Raw genomic sequence first — 23,602 nt, 5'->3', positions numbered from 1 at the left:
TCTTGACAGAAAGACAGCTCAATTAAAAGAGAGAAATATAGTTGTTTCTGGCGTTATTTGATATATCTACACTCCTGGAAATGGAAAAAAGAACACATTGACACCGGTGTGTCAGACCCACCATACTTGCTCCGGACACTGCGAGAGGGCTGTACAAGCAATGATCACACGCACGGCACAGCGGACACACCAGGAACCGCGGTGTTGGCCGTCGAATGGCGCTAGCTGCGCAGCATTTGTGCACCGCCGCCGTCAGTGTCAGCCAGTTTGCCGTGGCATACGGAGCTCCATCGCATTCTTTAACACTGGTAGCATGCCGCGACAGCGTGGACGTGAACCGTATGTGCAGTTGACGGACTTTGAGCGAGGGCGTATAGTGGGCATGCGGGAGGCCGGGTGGACGTACCGCCGAATTGCTCAACACGTGGGGCGTGAGGTCTCCACAGTACATCGATGTTGTCGCCAGTGGTCGGCGGAAGGTGCACGTGCCCGTCGACCTGGGACCGGACCGCAGCGACGCACGGATGCACGCCAAGACCGTAGGATCCTACGCAGTGCCGTAGGGGACCGCACCGCCACTTCCCAGCAAATTAGGGACACTGTTGCTCCTGGGGTATCGGCGAGGACCATTCGCAACCGTCTCCATGAAGCTGGGTTACGGTCCCGCACACCGTTAGGCCGTCTTCCGCTCACGCCCCAACATCGTGCAGCCCGCCTCCAGTGGTGTCGCGACAGGCGTGAATGGAGGGACGAATGGAGACGTGTCGTCTTCAGCGATGAGAGTCGCTTCTGCCTTGGTGCCAATGATGGTCGTATGCGTGTTTGGCGCCGTGCAGGTGAGCGCCACAATCAGGACTGCATACCACCGAGGCACACAGGGCCAACACCCGGCATCATGGTGTGGGGAGCGATCTCCTACACTGGCCGTACACCACTGGTGATCGTCGAGGGGACACTGAATAGTGCACGGTACATCCAAACCGTCATCGAACCCATCGTTCTACCATTCCTAGACCGGCAAGGGAACTTGCTGTTCCAACAGGACAATGCACGTCCGCATGTATCCCGTGCCACCCAACGTGCTCTAGAAGGTGTAAGTCAACTACCCTGGCCAGCAAGATCTCCGGATCTGTCCCCCATTGAGCATGTTTGGGACTGGATGAAGCGTCGTCTCACGCGGTCTGCACGTCCAGCACAAACGCTGGTCCAACTGAGGCGCCAGGTGGAAATGGCATAGCAAGCCGTTCCACAGGACTACATCCAGCATCTCTACGATCGTCTCCATGGGAGAATAGCAGCCTGCATTGCTGCGAAAGGTGGATATACACTGTACTAGTGCCGACATTGTGCATGCTCTGTTGCCTGTGTCTATGTGCCTGTGGTTCTGTCAGTGTGATCATGTGATGTATCTGACCCCAGGAATGTGTCAATAAAGTTTCCCCTTCCTGGGACAATGAATTCACGGTGTTCTTATTTCAATTTCCAGGAGTGTATTAAGGAAGAAAACACAATGTTTAAGGTAAAATATTCTCTCAGATGCCTTGTAATATCGTTTATTTGGATGTATGTTGTTGTAGTCTTCAGTCCAGAGACTGGTTTGATGCAGCTCTCCATGCTACTCTATCCTGTGCAAGGTTCTTCATCTCCCACTACCTACTGCAACCTACATCCTTCTGAATCTGTTTAGTGTATTCATCTCTTGGTCTGCGATTTTTACCCTCCACACTGCCCTCCAATACTAAATTGGTGATCCCTTGATGCCTCAGAATATGCCCTACGAACCAATCCCTTCTTCTAGTCAAGTTGTGCCACAAATTTCTCTTCTCTCTAATTCTATTCAATACCTCCTCATTAGTTATGTGATTTACCCCTGGATGTATATCTTTTCGAATCAAATAAATGGCGATGGTTCAAATTGTTTGTATGATACTTTTCCAGTTATTTCACTTCTCAGAAGTTTACCATCGGACTTTATCAGGAGATTCCGTTATGAAGTTTGGTTTAGTCATTAATAAACTTCTTTGTTGCTAGTTCCTTAATTCCAATACTATGTTCCGACTGATTGATTCACGGATAATATCTTACAACCTCAATGTAACTGTAACTGGTGATGTAACCCTGTACTATAATTATTAATAAAGTCTGACCTGTATCGTCAGCCGCAATCGCTAGACGTACATCTGGTGAATGGGGGCTCATGGATGCAACAATTTGAAAAAAATCTAAAACATAGTGTCGCGTTGGCCGCTGAGCGCCTGCGAGGCTGCATGATGCAACCCGCTTGGGCCTGTTCGCCAGCAGGTACGCGTGGTGCTAACAGCTAAAGCGACTACAGCACGCGTACGGGATAACGCTGTGAGCTTTATCTGCAACAGCATTGAAGCATTATGCCTCGTCGACGTGTGTATCGTCAACGTCGTCATCGCATGCCAGTCTACAAACACATAATAAGCCTGGAGAATAAATTTGGCACAAATGGAACTGCACAAAGTGTCATACTGAATGGACCGATTTTTATCCGTGGATGTCGAGTTAATTTCAGTCTTGACTTTGCCACAGGGAGTACGGGTAGTGGACTAAACGAAGAAACGCTATGTTAACGTTTCTTCTAGTATGATCCGTAGGTGATTTCGACCGCCGTTTCGTTGACGTCTAGTCGTTTAGTGTGATCGGTCTTTATTCTTGATGCCTAGTCTGCGCCCAGTGAATAACTATCAAAGTTAACAATAATAAAAGCTATGGCCAGTGATCACTTAGCTGTGACAACAGTAGCAACCTCTGTGATCAGCGGAAGTAAATGTGGTGTTTGTAGCTTATTTTGACATTTACTGTTAGGTATATGGACTACTTTCCGTAGCACCGTTAACCGCGCGTATATTGTTGTATATCATTAGTGTTTAAAACAACGAGAATGGGAAGCGACTAGTCAAGTCCAACAAGCATGCAGGGAATTTAAACCCGATGGAAACGCTTTTGTATAATCGCTATGCTCTCCTTAAAGTGGAACCCAAATTGTAATACCGTTGTACCACCAGACAGATTTGCAAACCGTACCTTATCCTGGAGGTGAAAATTTGCATGTGAGCCGAAGGGAGGAGGCGCACTCCACTGTTATTCATTCAAAGTCGTGTTGACAGTGATGTGAAACTAATGCTGCACTTCCTCGGCGTATTTTTGTTTACCAAGAATATAGTGCACTGTTGCTTTTCGTGTGCTTGTGAAACAATGACTCGATACAAAATGTAAATATGCATAATAAAGCTTTTTTGTTTGGATTCGTATATTCCTTAAGAGGTAAGTTGTTAATGTATTGAGACCTATCATGTTTCACCGCTAATTTGAAATCGAAGGTACGTAGCTGTTATATTGTGCTTATCAAACATCAATGTGACACATTTCAGGCTGTTTAGTTTCTGGTGCCTCAACTGGTGAATGCACTGACCTACACGGAAGAATTATTGCTCCAGGCCTTCATTACGTTCCCGGTCCAGATTCGTGCACATTATGCATTTGCGACAGTGGAAGCCCAAAGTGGTGTAAGGCAGTTCTTTGTTCGCCGCCACAGGTTCGTGTATTTGGACTACCTGAGCAAGTGGCTTTTTAATCTTAGAATGAAATTCGGCGTGTGCATTCCTAATTACCTCGTAATACAGTAAGACACACAAATGAGTCTGCTTTAATTCCATGCCAGTTAAGGTTTTTTTACACACACATTTCAGTTGATAGTACGAAGTACAAAATAAGCATGAACAAACACAAATGCTTAACATAAACAGTTTTCATGAAATTTGGCCGATTGTTCACTTTCCAGTATTAATTTGATTGCTCGTCATGTTTACAGTCATAACAAGACTGATGCAAGTATTGCAGATGCAATGGAAAATGCAGTAAAATTGTTACAAAGAGGCTTACGACTCATGAAAGGGCTGTTTGAACAGATTGAGTAATACACGAGCAAGAATATCTCAGGTACAATAAAGGTTTTAAATGAGAATGGTGGAACAATAGGAGGCAATGGAGATTAGCCCATCCCAACCATTTTTTTTCTCTTGTTTTCTATATAGTGTACATAATGTTTACGTAGTTGTAATGTTTGTTTGTGTTCCATCAATTTCAGTGTGACACTTACCCATACCAGTGATGGAGACAGCTAGTATAGTTTGCAAACCATGGTGAGGATATGCCTTAATGTACAAGTTATCAGGATTTCTTCCTGTTCCATTCACATATGGAGCATGGGAAGAATGATTGTTTGAATGCATCTGTGCTTACAGTGGTTAGAATAATCTTATCCTCACAATCCCAATGTGAGCGATTGATCCGACCCACATGCTGTATCGTGTTACCCTCTGTCCGCCTCCACACACACACACACACACACACACACACACACACACACACACACACACACACAGTGGAAGGGAGGGATTTTATTATTAGGTGTAATTTGTATCAGTTTTGGCCAATTTTTCGGTATTATGAAGATTCTGCAAATGACATTCTTCAATCCTCAGTATGGATCTGTGGAACAAAAGTGAATTAAGTAAAGTAAGATACAGCTTCCCCAGCCTGTCACCTCCCTACAAAACATAGACCTCATGATAGGCTACAGATTAGTCTGTTACCAGCTTACTTTCCAGTACCTAGTATAGCCTACATACAAAAGATTGTCACTGTTCTACTTGGTTCTGTTTGTGCACATGTTAGCTCATATGCCATATTGTCATGTTATGGGATGAAGCGTACATATGGTATCAGTGGGTTCAGTTGACCATCGAACCAAATTCATGGACAATTAGGAGGTTTGTAGTGTTCTGTAATGTGGTGCTATCAAAATTACGAATATAGTTTTTCACACTTGTGTAGCTATGTAGTAGAACAGTCCAAGGGCACTCATACAATAGTTTGTAAGGGAGGGGGCTAGACCTGGGGTGTGGAGTACTTTTAATATTTTGGAAGATAAATAGTGACTTGTAAGTAGCCATAAAAAAAAAGTTCCAGTTCTGTCCTCATTAAAAACCTATGTAATACTGACTTTCAAATCATTTTCTCGAAAGAACAACACCTGACTGCACTATATTTTTCGTTTCTCTGAGAGTTTGGTGTGAGGGGGAGGTGTGCATACTTGTTGTCACTCGTGTTTATCAGACAGTCATAGACTAGTAAGAAATCAATCTGCTATCAAGAGTACGTCACATTTCTGAAGCTCTAGGTTCACTCTTAATATATTACACACTTCAACAGCTGTTCACGTACCTCAGGTCTACTTCATCAAAGAAAAACTGTTTGAGTTGTGAAAGTGTTAAATTTTGGTTAAAGTCACAAGGAGTTAGCAGTTTTATCTGGTATCATTGCAAACAGCCTGGTGCTGAAGGTAAACTGACTGCTTGTTTTTCAGGGTGTATACGATCCGGGAAAAACCCGGGAATTTTTTAGCATTCCAGGAATGTTTCATTGTTTTAGTTTTCAGTCAAATTTTTGTGACTTTGACTGGTAAGAACCAATACTCCAACAAAGGATATTACTGTATCCTGCATCTGCAGGATAATACTGCAGCAACAAAACATTAACAAGAGGAAGAAAAAACGAAAATAAAACTTAAGTCGCAAAGGAAATCTACCATATACAACAAAACATAGTACTCATACAAACGTCATGAAAATGTGCAGCGTACATGTTGCTGCTGCACATCAAAGATCTTTCCGTAATGTGATTCCCCATCCTGAGTTTTGTTTTCTAAAGTGCTGGGAAATTCTACGTCGGCGTATAAAACCATAAACATTCAAAAGACTTAAGTTTTACAGTGCCGAGGAAAAGTATACTCTCACATAATGCGGGGAAAAATGTATTTCCACCCGGGAGAAAATGTATTTTCCTTGTCCATGTATACACCCTGTTTTTACATATCTGTCTTTCTCTTGTTCTCTAGTATTCATGTAGTACAGGTGTATTACTGAAGAGGTATTTTTAAATTTTCAGAAATGCCACGTCATCGTGGATGTTAATATAAGCCAAACAACCTCTGCTATATCTGTGGGAAGTTCACCTTTGTCAGAAATAGGAAGAAAATTTCAACAGTCATAAAGAAAGCATATAAACATTACTTTGGAGTAGAGATAGGAGACAAAGATAAAGAAGGGGCACCACATTTCTGTTGTGCTATATGTTAGTGCAAACTAATTCAGTGGTGGAAAAGTAAAGAGAATGTGGCGTTGATCACCCTGCCCTTGGTGTGGAGAGACCCCAAGGACCACGTTACTGATTTCTATTTCTGTCTAACGAAAATCAGTGTTTTACAAACAAAAAAATCGAAGAGGCACATTGTTTACCCAGCTCTGCCTTCAGCGAGAGTGCAGCGCAGCATTCTGACAGCCTTCCAGTATCTTCAAGAGCTCCAGGTCAAATGCAGAGTGACAGTGAAGTGAGTAGTACTGAAGAAGTCACAGATGATGATCCTTTATATCATTGCACAAGTGAGTCATTGCCACATTTGTTACCACGAGCAGATTTAAATGATTTAGTATGTGACCTAGGACTTAAGTAAACAAAAGGCGTAGCGGCTTGGTTCAAGATTACAAGAGTGTAATCTACTCCACCAAAGTACTAAATTCACTGTGTTCAGGCACATAAATCATGCCTTTATTTCCTATTTTGCAACTGATCAAGCTCTGACATTTTGCAATGACATTGCTGGCCTAATGAAAGTGCTGAACTTCACCAATATTTCAAAGTAGTGAAGACTTTTCATAGATGCGTCGAAAATGAGTCTCAAGGGTGTTTTGCTCCACAACGGAAATAAAATACCCTCTTTTCCTGTAGCTTACGCCAGCTTGACCAAAGAGAATTATGAATTTGTACAAAGGATGCTAAATTTATTACAATACAGTGAATACAAATGGAAAATATGTGCAGAGTTCAAAGTAATTGTTATGGTACTGGGAATACAACAAAGTTGCATGAAGTTTGCCTGTTTTCTTTGCGAGTGGGATAGTCGAGACAGAAACTCACACTACTTGAGAAAGAAAAGGCCTAGGCGGAGATGGAAAGTGGGCAAAAAGAATATACAACTCGAAAGGCTGGTAGCTCCTGAAGATATACTATTTCCACTGCTTCACATCTAACTTGGCCTAATGAAACAATTTGTAAAGGCCATGAATCCAACAGGCAGTGGGTTTGCATATCTAGCTACCAGATTCCCCAGTCTTTCAGCTGAAAAAATAAAGGGAGGTGTATTTATTGGCCTACAAATCAAGGAACTGCAGAAAGATTCAAATTTTGAAGCACATTTAACTGACAAAGAAAAGACAGCATAGGACTGTTTCAAGATGATGTCAGAAAAATTCCTCGGAAGAAGAGCTGCTAGTTACGAAGCAATGGTGAATGACATGATCGAAGCATGTCAAGATCTGGGGTACAATATGTCTCTGAAGGTACTTATGATGGACTCTCATCTGGACTACTTCGCAGAGAGTTATAGTGACGGATGAACATGGCAAAAGAAAGGCGTTGTGAAGGGAAGTGGGTACTTCCTATGTTAGCAGATTATTGCTGGAATATCATTTGAGAGAAGAAAGATTCACAATACAAGAAAAAAAAGTAATGTACATTACAATACAGGGGCTCATTTTTTTTGGTCAATTTTCTGTAATTTCTCGTGTCAAATAAATGCTACAAAGTTAGTTCTCACCTTCCATTGATGTTATGAACTTATGACATCATAGAAATGTGAATTTGTTTATTGAATTTCACCTCATGTTTGTTGCACTATATCAGATACAGAAAAGAGAAATAAAATTATGATTACTCATGAACGATCCCTGACAAAAAAACTGAAAACAGTTTTGAATTCAGCACTTAAAGTACAACTAGGATCACAATGTATTTTTTCAGGAATAGAAAAAAAGTTTTTTTTAACATGAAATTTCTCTCCCTGGTTTTTGTGCTATACCTTATAATTTATCTGATTGTTAAAGGATCGTCGTAATTATTTCAGTACAAGACATTTGTTGTCAGTTACAGATAACAAAAAAATAAAAATACGTTTAAGAATCAGTTTCTGGTTGTAAAATACTATTTGTGTGTTACAGTATTAAATTTTCATTCCCTTCCCCATCCCCTACCCTTCAATTGTAATGATTGCTCATTTGCTATAACCAGCACAGACATTGAAAGCCTCATATGCAGAAATAAGTTCTCAACATTGTTTTAATAATTTGTGTCCTGCCATTCAAAATAGCATGTGTCAGAAATTGTAGTCACTGCAAAGGTAGAGATTGTAATGAAAAGTATATGAGAAGAAAAGATGGTAGATTTATGAGCAATAAAGACTGAAAATTTATGTTTTGTTGACAAGTCTGTTTACACTTCTTAACTGTAAGTTCTTTGAAAAGCTACCTGGGTAATTGGATCTTTCCCCATAACTTGGGCAAAGACCAGGATGCAGAATCTCTTGATCTGAACAGTATAAATTCATTATTTACTGAAGACTCAGGTCAGCATCAGGAAAACAATGCTTGCTTCCATAATAAAGTTTTAAAATTGGTCATGCAATATTTCATTTCAGGATTGCAAATCCTTTCGGCTGGGCAATTCGTGCTGCGAGTTTATCTGCCTTGATACACTTGAAACACTCCAGAAGCCTTCAGGAGATTCAAACCATGAGAGCACGACTGACTTGGGCCTCCGGCTGATAGCATATGCCATCACTGTGGTGCTGTTCTTGTCCCTTTTTTTCTTCCTTGTGCACCGTTTTAGGCAGCGCAAACTCCGAGGTAAGTGGACACACACACACACACACACACACACACACACACACACACACACACACAGACATACATACATAGAGCAACTGTTGAAAGTGATGGCTGTGTCGGCTGCTTGACAGAACTGAACTCTGCATTCAGCATTGTGTCCTTAACTGTGTGCATAATTTTTATAATAGGTTGTTTGTTTGTTTGTTCGTTTGTTTGTGTGTGTGTGTGTGTGTGTGTGTGTGTGTGTGTGGAAAAACTGCTGTGAAACCACTGAAGTGTGTAATTCATGGTCAAATTGAAAGATGCTGGCAAATAAATCTTCTGGGTACTACATCCTGGAAGTTCCTGTAATGAGTAATGCCATGTTTGCACTGAGTTTGAAAAATGTTATGCGACAGTGTTTGCAGCTACTGCAGGCCTCTCAGTGTTTGCAGCATGTTGCGAACATGAAAATAGCCATCTGTGGCCTTGTCCATACAGATCGAAGGAAACATTGTTTCTAGCCTATTACTGCTAAATGCCACTGTATGACCCAAGTGTTTGTTTACATTAGGACTTTATGAATTCTTGTAGCACACTGTGGTATTGTGTTGCCACTTAGAGTGCGATAAGTTCAGATCTAGGAAAGAAATTTTTGCCTCTGCCAACACAATACAGATGAACTGTATCAGATACTCTTTGATGCAGAACTGAATTAATATAAGAGAATGAAATAATCGTCAATGGGTGTGGACATGGCAGGGGAATCAACAACAACAACAACAACAACTACTACTACTACTACTACAGATTCTCCTGTCGTATCTTAACAGCAGTTGTGGCAATACTGTAGAAGAGGTGGCAGGCATTGATACTTAAGAGGATTTGATTGAATTTATTAATGTATTATATGTATATAGTGAAACACATAATTCCATGTTATTCACACAGTTGAATTGCTGGTGTGTAATTCTTAAACCAGAGCTTCACAAATTGCTGGAACTGTTTGATATATAGCTGGCTTTGAAATGTAGAATAAATATATAAGATCTGAAATAAATCTCTTATTGCGAAAACTGAAGACTAACAGCAAATCCTTGCTTCACAGAATATTATTTTCTGAAACTTATCTTTTTTTGAAACAAATTTCTCTAACCAATTCATTACAATTTTAAAATTGGATGGTGACATCCATGTGCAGCTACAAAAAGCATCACAACTGCCACATTCAATATGTGCAGCATACCATTCACACCAAGTTTGCTACAGTATGTTTATGCTGAGCATGACGACTGTGCGGTTGTAATCATCTGTGTGTGTTGTCAAGTATTAGTAATGCAGCACCACATATCATTAGTTCATCCTCTTCATTGGACACAATGTAGTACTTAATGTGAATGGACAACATAAAATTTTACCGAGCGATATGGCGCAGTGGTTAGCACACTGGACTTGCATTTGGAAGGACGATGGTTCAATTCCACATCCAGCCATCCTGAGTTATGTTTTCTGTGATTTCCCTAAATCGCTCCAGGCAAATGCCATGATGGTTCCTTTGAAAGGGCACGGCCGACTTCTTTCCCTGTCCTTCCTTAATCCAATGAGACCGATGACCTTGCTGTTTAGTCTCCTCCCCCAAACAACCCAAAATAAATTTTTTTCTGCCTACGTCATTGTTGCAGAGGATGGGATAACATGCAGAGGTGTGTGTTCCTAGTATGGCCGGGGATGCAAACAGTGAACATAGTTGTAAATGTGATGCAAATTTGGTCAGAAGCAATGTTACGTGATTGACTGGAAAAAATGCTGCAGACATGGGAGGAAACACTGTTGTGACTGGAAACATGTTTTTAAATTCATATAATGTGGCTCAGTACTCTATCTTTGACAAGCAGCATGAACTGTAAACAGTGGTAATTTCTGAAGACAAGTGACAGACAGTTTTGTATCATTTTTCAAGGTAGTACCTTTCAAGGTAGTAGACATTGATGTCTGGAAGTTGTTTATTATGGAACATAATCAGTGCTGCATTCCTCAATAAAGACCTCATACCACCTGAAATTTAGTATCTGGCTATTCATTCCATATCTTAAAATAATGAATTTAGCATTGTCTACCGTCTGTATAATCTTAATAATAAAATTTGTAGTGACCCTAAAGATTGTACTGAAAGACAGTCCATGATCTTACTATGCTTAAACCCCACAGTGAACATAGGTTATGTGAAGTGGTTAAAGATATAATAATACAGTATTTATTCATCTCTCTGTTCCTTGCTGTACTTCCTTTTGTAGAATGTGAAGAGTTGTCATACATTTGTGTTTGATGATGCCAGGATCGTGATTATCAACATTTATTAAAGGCAGAGTCTCTTTACTGCAACAATTGAGTCTTATTTTGTGCACCTTGTTTCCTCAAAGTTAGAGTAATCTAAGTACTACATCAGCACTTACCCTAGTATTTGTTCTTGGTTCTTTTTGCCCTTCATATCCAGAATATTTTGCTTCTTAAAATTTTTTTCAAACAAAAGTTTTACAAACCAGGAAGGTAGATGATTTTTCAAATGAGATTGTTTGGTGGAAATTTGTGTACCTATTCCATTTGTACTCTTTCAGTGGTCTTTCTTTACTTCCAGTGTTTCCACCTCTCGTCTCCCACAGCTACATTTCCATTGCTTCTAGATGTTTGGCACCCAGTAGAGAACAAACAGCTGCTTTTTGTGATATCTATTTCATTCTAATTCAGTTGCACAGCTATCAGCTGAGAGATCATAGAATACTTTTTAATATGTCCAGACCTTATTAACAGAGAAATTAATGATGATGATGATGGTGATGGTGATGATGATGATAACAACATAATAAACATGCAGTGTAAGAATGTAGTCCATTTAGTAAATACTAGTGACGTGTTCCCGCTTTGCGTGGTTAGCATTAAGTACGGCCAGACGACTTGTCTGGCATAGCGGTAATTTTGTTTACGGGCCCCTGCATAGTGTTATGATTAAAGTTCAGAGAATGATGTTAGGTAACTCTTTTAACTTATTAGCTTATTAACAATTTATGCATTGTAGTCTAGCAACGTTCTCAGTAGGTACAAATGTTATCTGTTCCTTATTTAATTGGTGTTTGAAGACACATCTCATGACAATAACAGGAGCTGCAAACTACCACGCCACTCAGTCTGCCTGACTGCAACACCACTTTGGCACAAGCTATGGCTGCTTACTGGCTGCCTGACTACACGCTAGTAAGGCATGGTCTCTTAGACCACAACAGAGTTTGGTGCAATCTTCGATCACTTGTTCACTGCCTGACTCAGAGAACGGCTGGCATGCACTGCGTTACTTGTATACTTTGTACTATTTCTGCATTTCCCTTCACACCCATCAAACATTAACTCTATACCAAAAATTGTGCTCTTAGGAGCTTGATCTCTGATACATCCTGCATCGCAGAACATTTAGTAGGTCAGTGTGGTAGCTCACATGCACTCCCAGAAGCAGTGGCTTTGGCCGACCTGGCAGTGCTATCAGGCTGTGTACACTTTTTTTGTGAATAAGTCTATCTGTATGTGAAAACCAAATCAAAAACACTACAGTAGTGTCTGAGATTGGCCCGAACATACAAAAATTGTCATGGGGGATGGGACTTTAATTTATATATGTGTAGAAGAAGATAGAAAGATTAATAATGGGTAAGGAAAAGGGCAGATATTTCCATGGCATATTAGTAGGAACCTTCCAAGCTTTCACCTGGAATAATGTGGGAAAACCATGGAGGACCCAAAATGAGCATTGTTGGATTAGGTAAAAAACCTTGTCTTCTCTTCACATGAATAATTTTCATTAATTTTAGTGGGGTGATTACCATAACACACACAGGAGTTCATTTCATACAAAGCAATAGTGTCTACTAATCCATTTGTTTCAGAGAATAGCATTTCCAGAACTAATTAGAAGGTTATGAAGCACTCCTGCAGGGAGTAGTAGACTGAAATGAGAAAATCGTACAACTTGCCTTTGAGAGCCTGCAGTTCAGTTTCCCACTAACAGCTTTCAATATTTGTGGGATACTAATGCTTTTATAAGAGGTCATGTTATCCACCAAAAATTTAATAACCTCTTGTATATGACCATTTGTATGTTACCGAGTGAGGTGTCACTCTGATTAGCACATTGGACTCGTGTTTGGGAGAATGACAGTTCAAATTTGTCTCCAGCCATCCAGATTTAGGTTTTTCTTAATTTCTCTAAATCACTCCATGCAAATGCTGGGATGGCTTCTTTGATACGGCATAGATGGTATCCTTGTCCATTCTTAAAAAGCATTCCAAGCTTTTGCTCCATCTCTAATGTCTTTGTTGTCAACAGGACGTTAATCTTGAAAGTCTCTTCGGGTTTGCTGCCGGATCCTAAAATCAACTTGACTCGATATTTCGGCGATCCAACTGTTCGCCATCTTCAGGAAATGCTGCTTCTGCTGATGAGTCCCGCTGAGAACTTTTTGCAATTCGACATCCTATATAGGCCACCGTTCAGTACACGGTGCATGCGCCGCCCATCACGGTTTCTGGCTTCCAAAACAGGGAGGTGGCGCCGCCCTTAGTGAAACACTGCTGGCAACGATATATCGCAATCAAGGCCGCACCGAAGAACGTTAAGTTTTGATGCGAGATAATACAGGATTCCACGTTTTGCTAAGAGGAAACCCATTGTCCCTGTTGATTAAATTATCAGCCAACCAAAGATTAGGGCTCTGCTCGGCTCTGTGAAGGATGATTTGGGACTTAGGAAACCCGGGGTGTACAAAATCCCGTGTCAATGTGGGAAAGCTTACGTTGGCCGTTCTATTCGCACAGTGAATGACAGGTGTGTGGAACATCGCCGTCACACGAGGCTACAACAGCCGGAAAAATCGGCCGTAGCAGAACACTGCCTCAATGAGGGACACAAAATGAAATTTGAGGAAACTGTTGTAATTGCCAACATTTCCGGTTTTTGGAATAGTGCGTATAAAGAGGCGATTGAAATTAGGTTGGCTGATACTTTAATCAACAGGGACAATGGGTTTCCTCTTAGCAAAACGTGGAATCCTGTATTCTTGTTGTTGTGGTCTTCAGTCCTGAGACTGGTTTGATGCAGCTCTCCATGCTACTCTATCCTGTGCAAGCTTCTTCATCTCCCAGTACCTACTGCAACCTACATCCTTCTGAATCTGCTTAGTGTATTCATCTCTTGGTATCCCTCTACGATTTTTACCCTCCACGCTGCCCTCCAATGCTAAATTTGTGATCCCTTGATGCCTCAAAACATGTCCTACCAACCGATCCCTTCTTCTAGTCAAGTTGTGCCACAAACTTCTCTTCTCCCCAATCCTATTCAATACCTCCTCATTAGTTACGTGATTTACCCACCTTATCTTCAGCATTCTTCTGTAGCACCACATTTCGAAAGCTTCTATTCTCTTCTTGTCCAAACTGGTTATCGTCCATGTTTCACATCCATACATGGCTACACTCCATACAAATACTTTCAGAAGCGACTTCCTGACACTTAAATCTATACTCGATGTTAACAAATTTCTCTTCTTCAGAAACGATTTCCTTGCCATTGCCAGTCTACATTTTATATCCTCTCTACTTCGACCATCATCAGTTATTTTGCTCCCTAAATAGCAAAACTCCTTTACTACTTTAAGTGTCTCATTTCCTAATCTAATCCCCTCAGCATCACCCGATTTAATTTGACTACATTCCATTATCCTCGTTTTGCTTTTGTTGATGTTCATCTTATATCCTCCTTTCAAGACACTGTCCATTCCGTTCAACTGCTCTTCCAAGTCCTTTGCTGTCTCTGACAGAATTACAATGTCATCGGCGAACCTCGAAGTTTTTACTTCTTCTCCATGAATTTTAATACCTACTCCGAATTTTTCTTTTGTTTCCTTTACTGCTTGCTCAATATACAGATTGAATAACATCGGGGATAGGCTACAACCCTGTCTCACTCCCTTCCCAACCACTGCTTCCCTTTCATGCCCCTCGACTCTTATAACTGCCATCTGGTTTCTGTACAAATTGTAAATAGCCTTTCGTTCCCTGTATTTTACCCTTGCCACCTTCAGAATTTGAAAGAGAGTATTCCAGTTAACGTTGTCAAAAGCTTTCTCTAAGTCTACAAATGCTAGAAACGTAGGTTTGCCTTTTCTTAATCTTTCTTCTAAGATAAGGCGTAAGGTTAGTATTGCCTCACGTGTTCCAACATTTCTACGGAATCCAAACTGATCTTCCCCGAGGTCCGCTTCTACTAGTTTTTCCATTCATCTGTAAAGAATTCGTGTTAGTATTTTGCAGCTGTGACTTATTAAACTGATAGTTCGGTAATTTTCACATCTGTCAACACCTGCTTTCCTGTATTATCTCGCATCAAAACTGAACGTTCTTCGGTGCGGCCTTGATTGCGATATATCGTTGCCAGCAGTGTTTCACTAAGGGCGGCGCCACCTCCCTGTTTTGGAAGCCAGAAACCGTGATGGGCGGTGCATGCGCCATGTACTGAACGGTGGCCTATATAGGACGTCGAATTGCAATCTTGTGTCAGTTCTCAGTGGGACTCATCAGCAGAAGCAGCATTTCCTGAAGATGGCGACCAGTTGGATCGCCGAAATATCGAGTCAAGTTGATTTTAGGATCCGGCAGCAAACCCGAAGAGACTTTCAAGACTTATTACGCCGGGAAAGCCTACGTAGTCAGGACGTTAATCTTTCTTAATTCATTCATATATATTAATGGGTGGACGTACAAGATAAGCCGGTAATGAGTTTCTCAACCGTCCTCCATTTATGTCACAAGAAATCAGCTTTGGATTCTGCTTTCATATTCATCAATGGGTGTGTGTGTGTGTTTTTCATTTATTTGAATGTATGCATAAACACTCCTCTCTTCACTTCATCTCGAGAATTTACTGGTAAGTATCTCTTTTCTACATTGTCTTTTGTAGATGTGCATCACAGTAAATGTTGCTCTAGTTCTTTTACTTTGATTCCAGTCTTGCCCTGCAGAGTTATTTCCTCACATTTACATAATTTTGTGATATTTGACTATTTGATTGTTTACTTTATACATTAATTTAGAGATATATGTGGCAGTTAACTATCAATTTAATAAGAAGTGCATGTGGTCTGCACAGTGGAAAAGGAAAGCTAAATGTTTCTCTCTGATTCAGGATTTAACAGTGCACTTTCCAGAAATGAATAACTTTCCATGAAGTGAAATGTTAATTCTTAAAATATATGAAACATTTGCCCTTGTTACCACTTTTACAGTTTACTTAATTATGGCATTTATTTTTTGTCTTCGCACTGATTTGATTCAGGGATTTTTGCTGTTTCAGGACGACAGAATAGACAGCTGAGTGAAGATGAACGCAGCTTAGGCAGTATTGGATATATTGCAGGAAGCCTTGCTTATTTGCCAGGCAGTGTAGGCAGTTACCTTGGATCAGCGGCAGCAGCAGATCCCCACCATCACCACCACCACCATTTGGAATTCCGATATGGAAATGAAGAAAATGGTGCTCATTATCCACTGTGGAAACCACCTGGGTCTTCCTCGAGTAATGGTGCTGGTTATTTTCCCCGTGGTGAAGCACCGCCACCTTATGAAGAGGCAGTGGCTGCAGCTAGGGCAGAGGCTGCCCTTGCGGTTGCTGTTGCAGCTGGGAGCTTGGGGACCACTACGGTCGGAGCCGGTATTGAAAATTCACTCTCGTGTAGCCAATTTGCTGTGTATTTTGGCCTGCTCATGTTCTTTTTAAGACTTATCTCATTCATTCATTTCTAGACAAATTTCCTTGTATGGCTGCTATCATTATACATACATAACTTCACTATTCGTTGCTGAGGTACATTACAGTATTGGGGAGAAAAAGAGAAACAGGCTAAACATAAGACCTTCATTATACAGACATATACACTGTTCGTGCTGTAGTCTTCAGTACGAAGATTAGTTGGATGCACGTCTCCATGCTACTCCATCCTGTGCAAGCATCTTCAGCTTCGAATAACTGCTGCAGCTTACATCCATTTGAACCTGCTCATAGTATTCATTCCTTGGTCTCCCTTTACAGTCTGCTTTCTGTACAAACTATAAACATAGATTTGCCTTTCTTTAACCACTCATCTAAGATAAATTGCAGGGTCAGTATGAAGTCTGGGGACATTTTGCCTGTCTCATATATCTTGTACACCAGGTGGAATACTTTTTATAAATGTTGAATTACAAATCTAAGGTAAAGGAAACAGAATGAACATGATTATCACAACACAAATGAAATACAAAATTGCTTAGGCATACACATTGGGTGTTGAGTTACAAGCAAACAAGGCGTATTTGTTTGCTTACACATTTTCACCATCCTCTTCGGCTGCTTTGTTAAGATGTATTTTAAGACTTCTTTTACATCTGCACTGTTCTTTACATCTTTTGTTTTTTTTCGCAGTTTATCATAGAGCTTGATTCTTTAGTAAAATATAACAGTTAGTGGTTTAATTTTATTCTTTCTATCCAGGTATAAGCAACCATTGTATCTGTTTTTTTTTTTTTTTTTAAAATTGTAGTTTGGAACATGTATTCACTTAGAACTGTAAGAATACCTCTTTTTAAAAAGTTCAATGCATTTGGCTTGTTTCGGTCATCCCCCCCCCCCCCCCAGAACTTATACCATAACTCATGATGGTGTGTGTGTGTGTGTGTGGGGGGGGGGGGGGGCAGGGGAGAATTGCACGCGTGTCATGTGTATGCGCATGCGGGGGAGACTTAATTGCTGATCCTGAATAATACCTCAAAATTTTGTGCCTTACATACTTCCTGTTGTCCCATTATGTACTTCAATTCTTGTGACATTAGGTTTTTTTATGTATATAGAACTTTCTGTAATTAGCCTTTTTTTAATTAAGAATTACTGTCTTGTTTGTTGACCACAAACTTTTTCAGCAACTTCTGAAATATTTCGTACTTACTGTTTACTCAGAGCAAAGCATATATTTATGAAAAGAGGAAGAGCTGCCATTGCTTTGATTTCTCATTTCAATCACAGTATTCCTGTTATAGTATTTCAGAGACTGGTATACTACCTGATTGTTATTCACAAATCTCAGTACTCAGATAGAAAGTACTGAGTGATTATAATTAAAGTGCACTACTCACAGAGGTGTAGTAGGGGCTGTAATTATCATATGGCAACGAAACTTGATAGATATTCTAATGCATTAATGTGGAACCAATTAGCGCTGGAAAAAAATTAGTTCAAATTGTGGGCTCCAGGTGCATATCTGGTGCTGTGAATGTAAGAAAGATGTACAGAAATGTTTTTATATGTAATGGATTAGAAGTGTGATATGGGCGAAAAAGGTCAAACAAGTGAGAAAGGCATAAAGTTGATTTTATTATTAATAGACGCCTACACAGTTTGTTCAGTATGAGCACCGGAGACATCAGTGTGGCATCTGGTGGCCAAAAATGGAGCTAATTTGTTCCACTGTAAATCAGTTCCACATTAACACACCAGCATGTCTACTAAGTTTCGCTGCCATACGATTATTACAGCCCACACTGGACTTCTGTGAATAGCCGCACAACTCTGTGTAGTATGCAGTATTAAGGAAGTGTTGGAAATATTCTAGTGTATTGCAGCTAACAGTTATAATGGTTTGGTTGAAAGTTCTTCAGTAACCCCTCCTCCACCCCTGTCCCCTTTTATTTTAGACAGAACTGTTTTTATTTCGCATGTGAAAATTTGTGTTTAGTTAAGAGTTGTATATAAAATAGGGCTGGACAAGAATGAAAACAGTTAAAAGTTCTGGATAACTTGTGTGCTTGGTTGTCAGATGACATGTTAAAACATTTAAAATATATAAATATGTGCATTCAAAGGAATTGGATTTAAACTCTCGTCCAGAACTTTTGATTTAGACTAGCCTGGTTCCTGGTTTCCCAAACCCACTTTAAAGGAAATTTGATGGCTGTTCCCTTGGAGAGAGTTTCACCAGTTCCTGTTATTATTTTCCCTGAACTTAGTGCCTTCCTTTGTATTGACTTGGAGCCTAATAGAACAGTGTACTCTAATCTTCTTTACTTTTCTTACCTAATTCTCAAAAAATCTCATTTTATGCATCCACTATTTTTCTGTCTTTAGTCAGTTGCTGTAACCATGTTTCTAAAAACCAGTCATTCTTCATCTTTCATAAATTCTGTCAGTGTGGCTTGACGGAGTGGGTGAGTATCACACTGTGAACCCAAAGGCTTTGGCGATAAATTCTCAGTTGGTCAGAGGATTTTTCTTGTCACTTACCACTTCTGTAATACTTACCAATATTTTGTATAAGCAAAAAACACTGAGTTGCACTGCAGTTCAGAGTTCACATTGGACTGTTAGTTCCATTAAAACTGGATGAATAAGTCAGTTAAAGGTCAGAGGAAGGGAAGGACATACCACCTCTAACAGTGCCATACCTAGTAGGACATTGTTGTGAGAACGAAGTCTTTTGTGACGGCACTTACATGTAAAACTTTCTCGGTTTTCTTGCCGATTTTTAATATGACGTTAGTGTTCTGCACAGCGGTTGGAAATGGTACATATGGTCTGACCTATATAATTGCTTGCACATTCACAGGGGATATTATAAATTCCAGGGACCCTGAGGCCGAGACTGACCTTAACAGAGTGCGTCATCTCCTTAATCATCATCGCATCATCATCGGCTAAACAAGCAAAGAAATTTGAGTTTCTTGAAGCTTTGCAAAGATCGGAGTCATCGTATGAAACAGCATGCACTGTCGTCAACATGTCAGACAAGAACCTGGACAAAGGAGCCATCTCGGCCCTTAATAAAGGTTTGAATTTTGCTCCTACAACACGTTCTGTAGCCATCGTGGATCTTATCAGTGGAGTAGAACAGATGGTGCGGCACCTTGCACAGGACGATTTCGACGAAGTGAGACTTATTACCAGTCACTTTTTGGCCTCTGCTAAGCCTCCCAGATCTAATACCATTAGAGAGGAGAGGGAGGGGCTCTGCTTCCTTTGGAAAGATGAAGATCTTGTTGTATTACCAGCTGACAAAAGAAATGCCACCCTAATGTTCTTTGTACTACCTAATATCATAGAAAAATGACATTACTGTTGGAGGACAGTACATACAAAAGTCTTAAAAGGGGCCAAACTTTGACGTACAGCAGAAAAACCATGGAGCTACTGAAGAATTCCGGTCTGCCAGATGATGCTATGAAAAATCTCAAGAGTCAGAGCTCCTAGACCTCCCAGGTAGTACGGACTACCGAAGATCAACAAGGGTAATGTTCCCTTGAGACCTATTGCCAGTGCAATTGATTCTTCTACCTACAAGCTGGCCAAATACCTAACAAAGTTGATGACTCCTACAGTCGGCCGGTGTGAACATCACATGAAAAACTTCCAGGTGTTCATTGAGAAAATCAAACAGATAAGAGTTGGTCCAAATGACATTTTAGTCAGCCTGGATGTGGTATTGCTGTTCACAAAGGTTCCTGTAGAGGACACTTTGTAAATGCTGGCGGATCTTTTTCCTCTTGAAACTATAAAGTTGTTCCGGCATGTGATGATGACCACCTACTTCTTGTATGGTAATAAATTTTATGAAATGACGGACGGTATGGCAATGGGCTCTCTGTTGTCTCCATCACTGGCTAACTTCTTTATGGAGAATTCTGAGGAACGTGCATTAAATTTGGCTCCCCTCTGTCCATCCTTATTTTATCGTTATGCTGACGATACATTTATGGTCTGGCCACATGGCGCAGAAGCTCTCGAACAATTCATGAAACAGCATGCATCCAAACATCCAGTTCACTGTCTACATGGAGAAGGAAGGAAGGCTACTATTCTTAGACGTTTTAGTACAATGACAGGTGGACGGGCGTCTCAGCCACTTTGTATATCGTAAGCCGACACATACTGATTTATACCTTAATGCACAGAGTTTCCATCATCCTGCTCAGAAGAGATCCATTTTGAACATGTTGGTCTATCTATCTGTATCCGAATCCCGCTCCAGCTACTGCCGGGTCTGGGTGCTGATGAGTCCTCTCCATTTGGCACGGTCCTCCCACCACTTTTCTTCCTCCACTTGCTGCCAGGCCACACCTCTCCTTTCTACAGATATTCTCACTCCCATTTTCCACCGTGTTCTTGAGTGCCCTCTAGGTCTTTTCCCATCCATCTTCAGTTCTTCCATAATTTTGGGGAGTCTCTGCCCAAGCCTCCTCTTAACATGCCCATACCATCTTAATCTCTTTCTTTCAATTTCTTCTCTTATACTTTCTTGTTTAAGGTCCTTTCTAATCTCTACATTCCTTACTCTGTCCATTCTTGTTTTTCCCTTAACTGCTCTGAGAAATTTCATTTCCCCTGCTTGCAGTCTGCTCCAGTCCCTTTCTGTCATTGTCCATGTTTCTCCACCATAGGTGACAATAGGGATGTAATAATTCTTATACAAAAGGAGTTTTGCTCTTCCAGAAACTTCATTATTCCAAATCAAGTGTTTTATTGTTTGGTAGAAATTGCCTCCCTTCTGTAACCTCCTATTAATTTTGTTAGTTATTGTTCCATCCCTAGATATTTCACTCCCTAAATAAGTGAAACTTTCTACCACTTTGAGGGGTTCTCCGTTCAAGATAATATTTCCGTTGATCCCTTTCTCTCTTCCAAATACCATTACTTCACTCTTATCTTTATTTATTTTTAATCCATACCTTTTCATTATTTCCTTCCACACATCAAGCTGTAACTGTACATCTACCTCTTTATCACCCCATATTACCATATCATCTGCAAAAATCATCTTTTTGTCTTTTTCTTTTACTGTATCTTTAACTGCCCTATTCATTCCCTCCATCACAACATTAAAAAGTGCAGGAGATAGAATACTTCCTTGCTTAAGTCCTTGTCTTATTTCGAAGTATTCAGAGTTCCCCAATGGTGTTCTAATTGTACAATTTTGTCCTCTGTACATTGTCTTTATAACATTAATGTATCCATCTTCTATATCCATCTTCTTCATTTCTTCCCAGAGTCTCTCCCTGTCAACTGAGTCATATGCCTTTTCTATGTCTCTAAAAACCATTATCACCCTTTTGTTATACTCCCAACTTTTTTCCATCAGTTGACGGATAGAAAATATCAGGTCGATCATGCTTCTTCGTTTACTAAACCCATGCTGTTCTTCACTCAGCTCCTTTTCTATCTTTTCACTTATTCGATTTAGTAAAATTCTTTCAAAAATCTTGGCTATATGACTCATAAGGGTTATTCCTCTGTAGTTTTTACAAAGTCTTTTATTGCCTTTCTTGAAGATGGGAACAATGTCTCCTGTTCTGCAGTCGTCTGGTATTGTACTATTTCTCCACATGCTTGATAGTACTCTATACAGCCACTGCATTCCCACTGGACCTGCTGCTCTTATCATGTCCACTGATACTTCATCAGGTCCTGGGGCTTTCCCCCCATTCATCTTCTTCACAGCTTTTTCCATTTCTTCCCGTGTAATTTGTCCTAATTCTGCTTCCCAACTTCTCTCAATTTCTCCATTATTTGTTGTTTCCTCATGTACCTGCTCCTCAGCATTTAACAGTTTCTTAAAATGTTCTTTCCAGAGATCTTTTATATTCCCTGGATCTTCAATAATGGTACCGTCCTCTGTTTCCATCTTTACTGGTACTTCAGAAGCCTTCCTTTTATTTTTCATCATTTAATAGAACATTATCTTATTGCTCTTCACATCTTCTTCAAGTTTTTTTTGTAAACTCTTCCCATGCCTTTTTCTTTGCTGTTTCCACTATTTCTTTGCACTTCTTCTTTTCGTCTATATATCTTTTATGGTCTTCGTCATTTTTAGTTTTCCACCATTTTCTCCATGCTCCATTTTTTCTTTCAACTGCTTGGATTGTGGTATCATCCCACCAACTTCTCTGTCTTATTTTATCCTTTCCAGATGTTCTGCCACATACTTTTTGTGCTGCTTCGACTAAAGTGTCTTTGAATAAACTACATTCTTTTTCTACATCGCAGTAAACTTCTTTTGGAAATTTTTGTGTGATTAATTCTCTGTACTTCTCAGCACATTCACTCTCCTTCAGTTTCCAATCCCGTATCCTCATCACTTTCTTCTGTTTTCTATTTTTCACACCCTGATTCATTTTCCTTTGTCCCAATAGTAATCTATGGTCTCCATCTGCACTCACACTTGGAATCACCTTCACATTTGTTACTTTCTCTCCCCATTCCCTATCTACTAGAATATAATCAGTTACACTCTTGGTTCTTCCATTCCAACTGTATCTGGTGGTAACATGACTTTCTCTCTTCATAAACCAGCTGTTTGCTATTTTCATTTCATTCCTCTGGCACAAATCCAGGAGTCTTTCCCCTTCTTCATTTCTGCCTCCATATCCAAAATATCCCAATACTTGCTCAAATCCCTTTCTGTCTTTGCCTACCTGTTCATTAAAATCTCCCATCACTATATTAGCACACTCTACATGGTTTTCTAACACATTTTCAAAGTCCATCTTCTCTTCTTCGCTACATCCCACTTGAGGTGCATAAATCTGGATTACTTTTAGTGTTTCTTTTTGTCATGTTTGTATATAGAGCAAAAACTGTTTCTGACGAGGATCACTTGAAGTCCAAAATTAACCATCTGAATTACGTGTTCCGAAAGAAAGGCTATGGTGCACACGATATAAGGGCAGCGTTCTCCAAAAAAAAAAAAAAAAAAGAAAAAGTGAAAGTTCTGCACTCTAAGACCATTGCGGTTCTTCCTTTTTGTGGCGCT

The 23,602-nt window shown here is 40.3% G+C and overlaps 1 protein-coding gene across 1 annotated transcript in view; it reads left to right on the top strand.

The window, feature by feature from the left end:
• The first annotated feature begins 2,807 nt into the window (after positions 1–2,807).
• Positions 2,808–23,602, top strand: part of LOC126198987 (uncharacterized) — a 69,692-nt gene continuing 48,897 nt past the window's right edge. Inside the window, exons 1-4 of the mRNA XM_049935656.1 lie at positions 2,808–3,294; positions 3,402–3,565; positions 8,564–8,771; positions 16,126–16,482. Coding sequence (XP_049791613.1) covers positions 3,249–3,294; positions 3,402–3,565; positions 8,564–8,771; positions 16,126–16,482 — 775 coding nt within the window. The 5' untranslated portion in view covers positions 2,808–3,248. The remainder of the gene's footprint in view (positions 3,295–3,401; positions 3,566–8,563; positions 8,772–16,125; positions 16,483–23,602) is intronic.

The sequence above is a fragment of the Schistocerca nitens genome, chromosome 8 (genome assembly GCF_023898315.1).
Source record: "Schistocerca nitens isolate TAMUIC-IGC-003100 chromosome 8, iqSchNite1.1, whole genome shotgun sequence".
Classification (NCBI taxonomy): Eukaryota; Metazoa; Arthropoda; class Insecta; order Orthoptera; family Acrididae; genus Schistocerca; species Schistocerca nitens.
The sequence above is the reverse complement of the archived record's forward strand: the minus strand, read 5'-3'. Positions and strand labels throughout refer to the sequence as shown.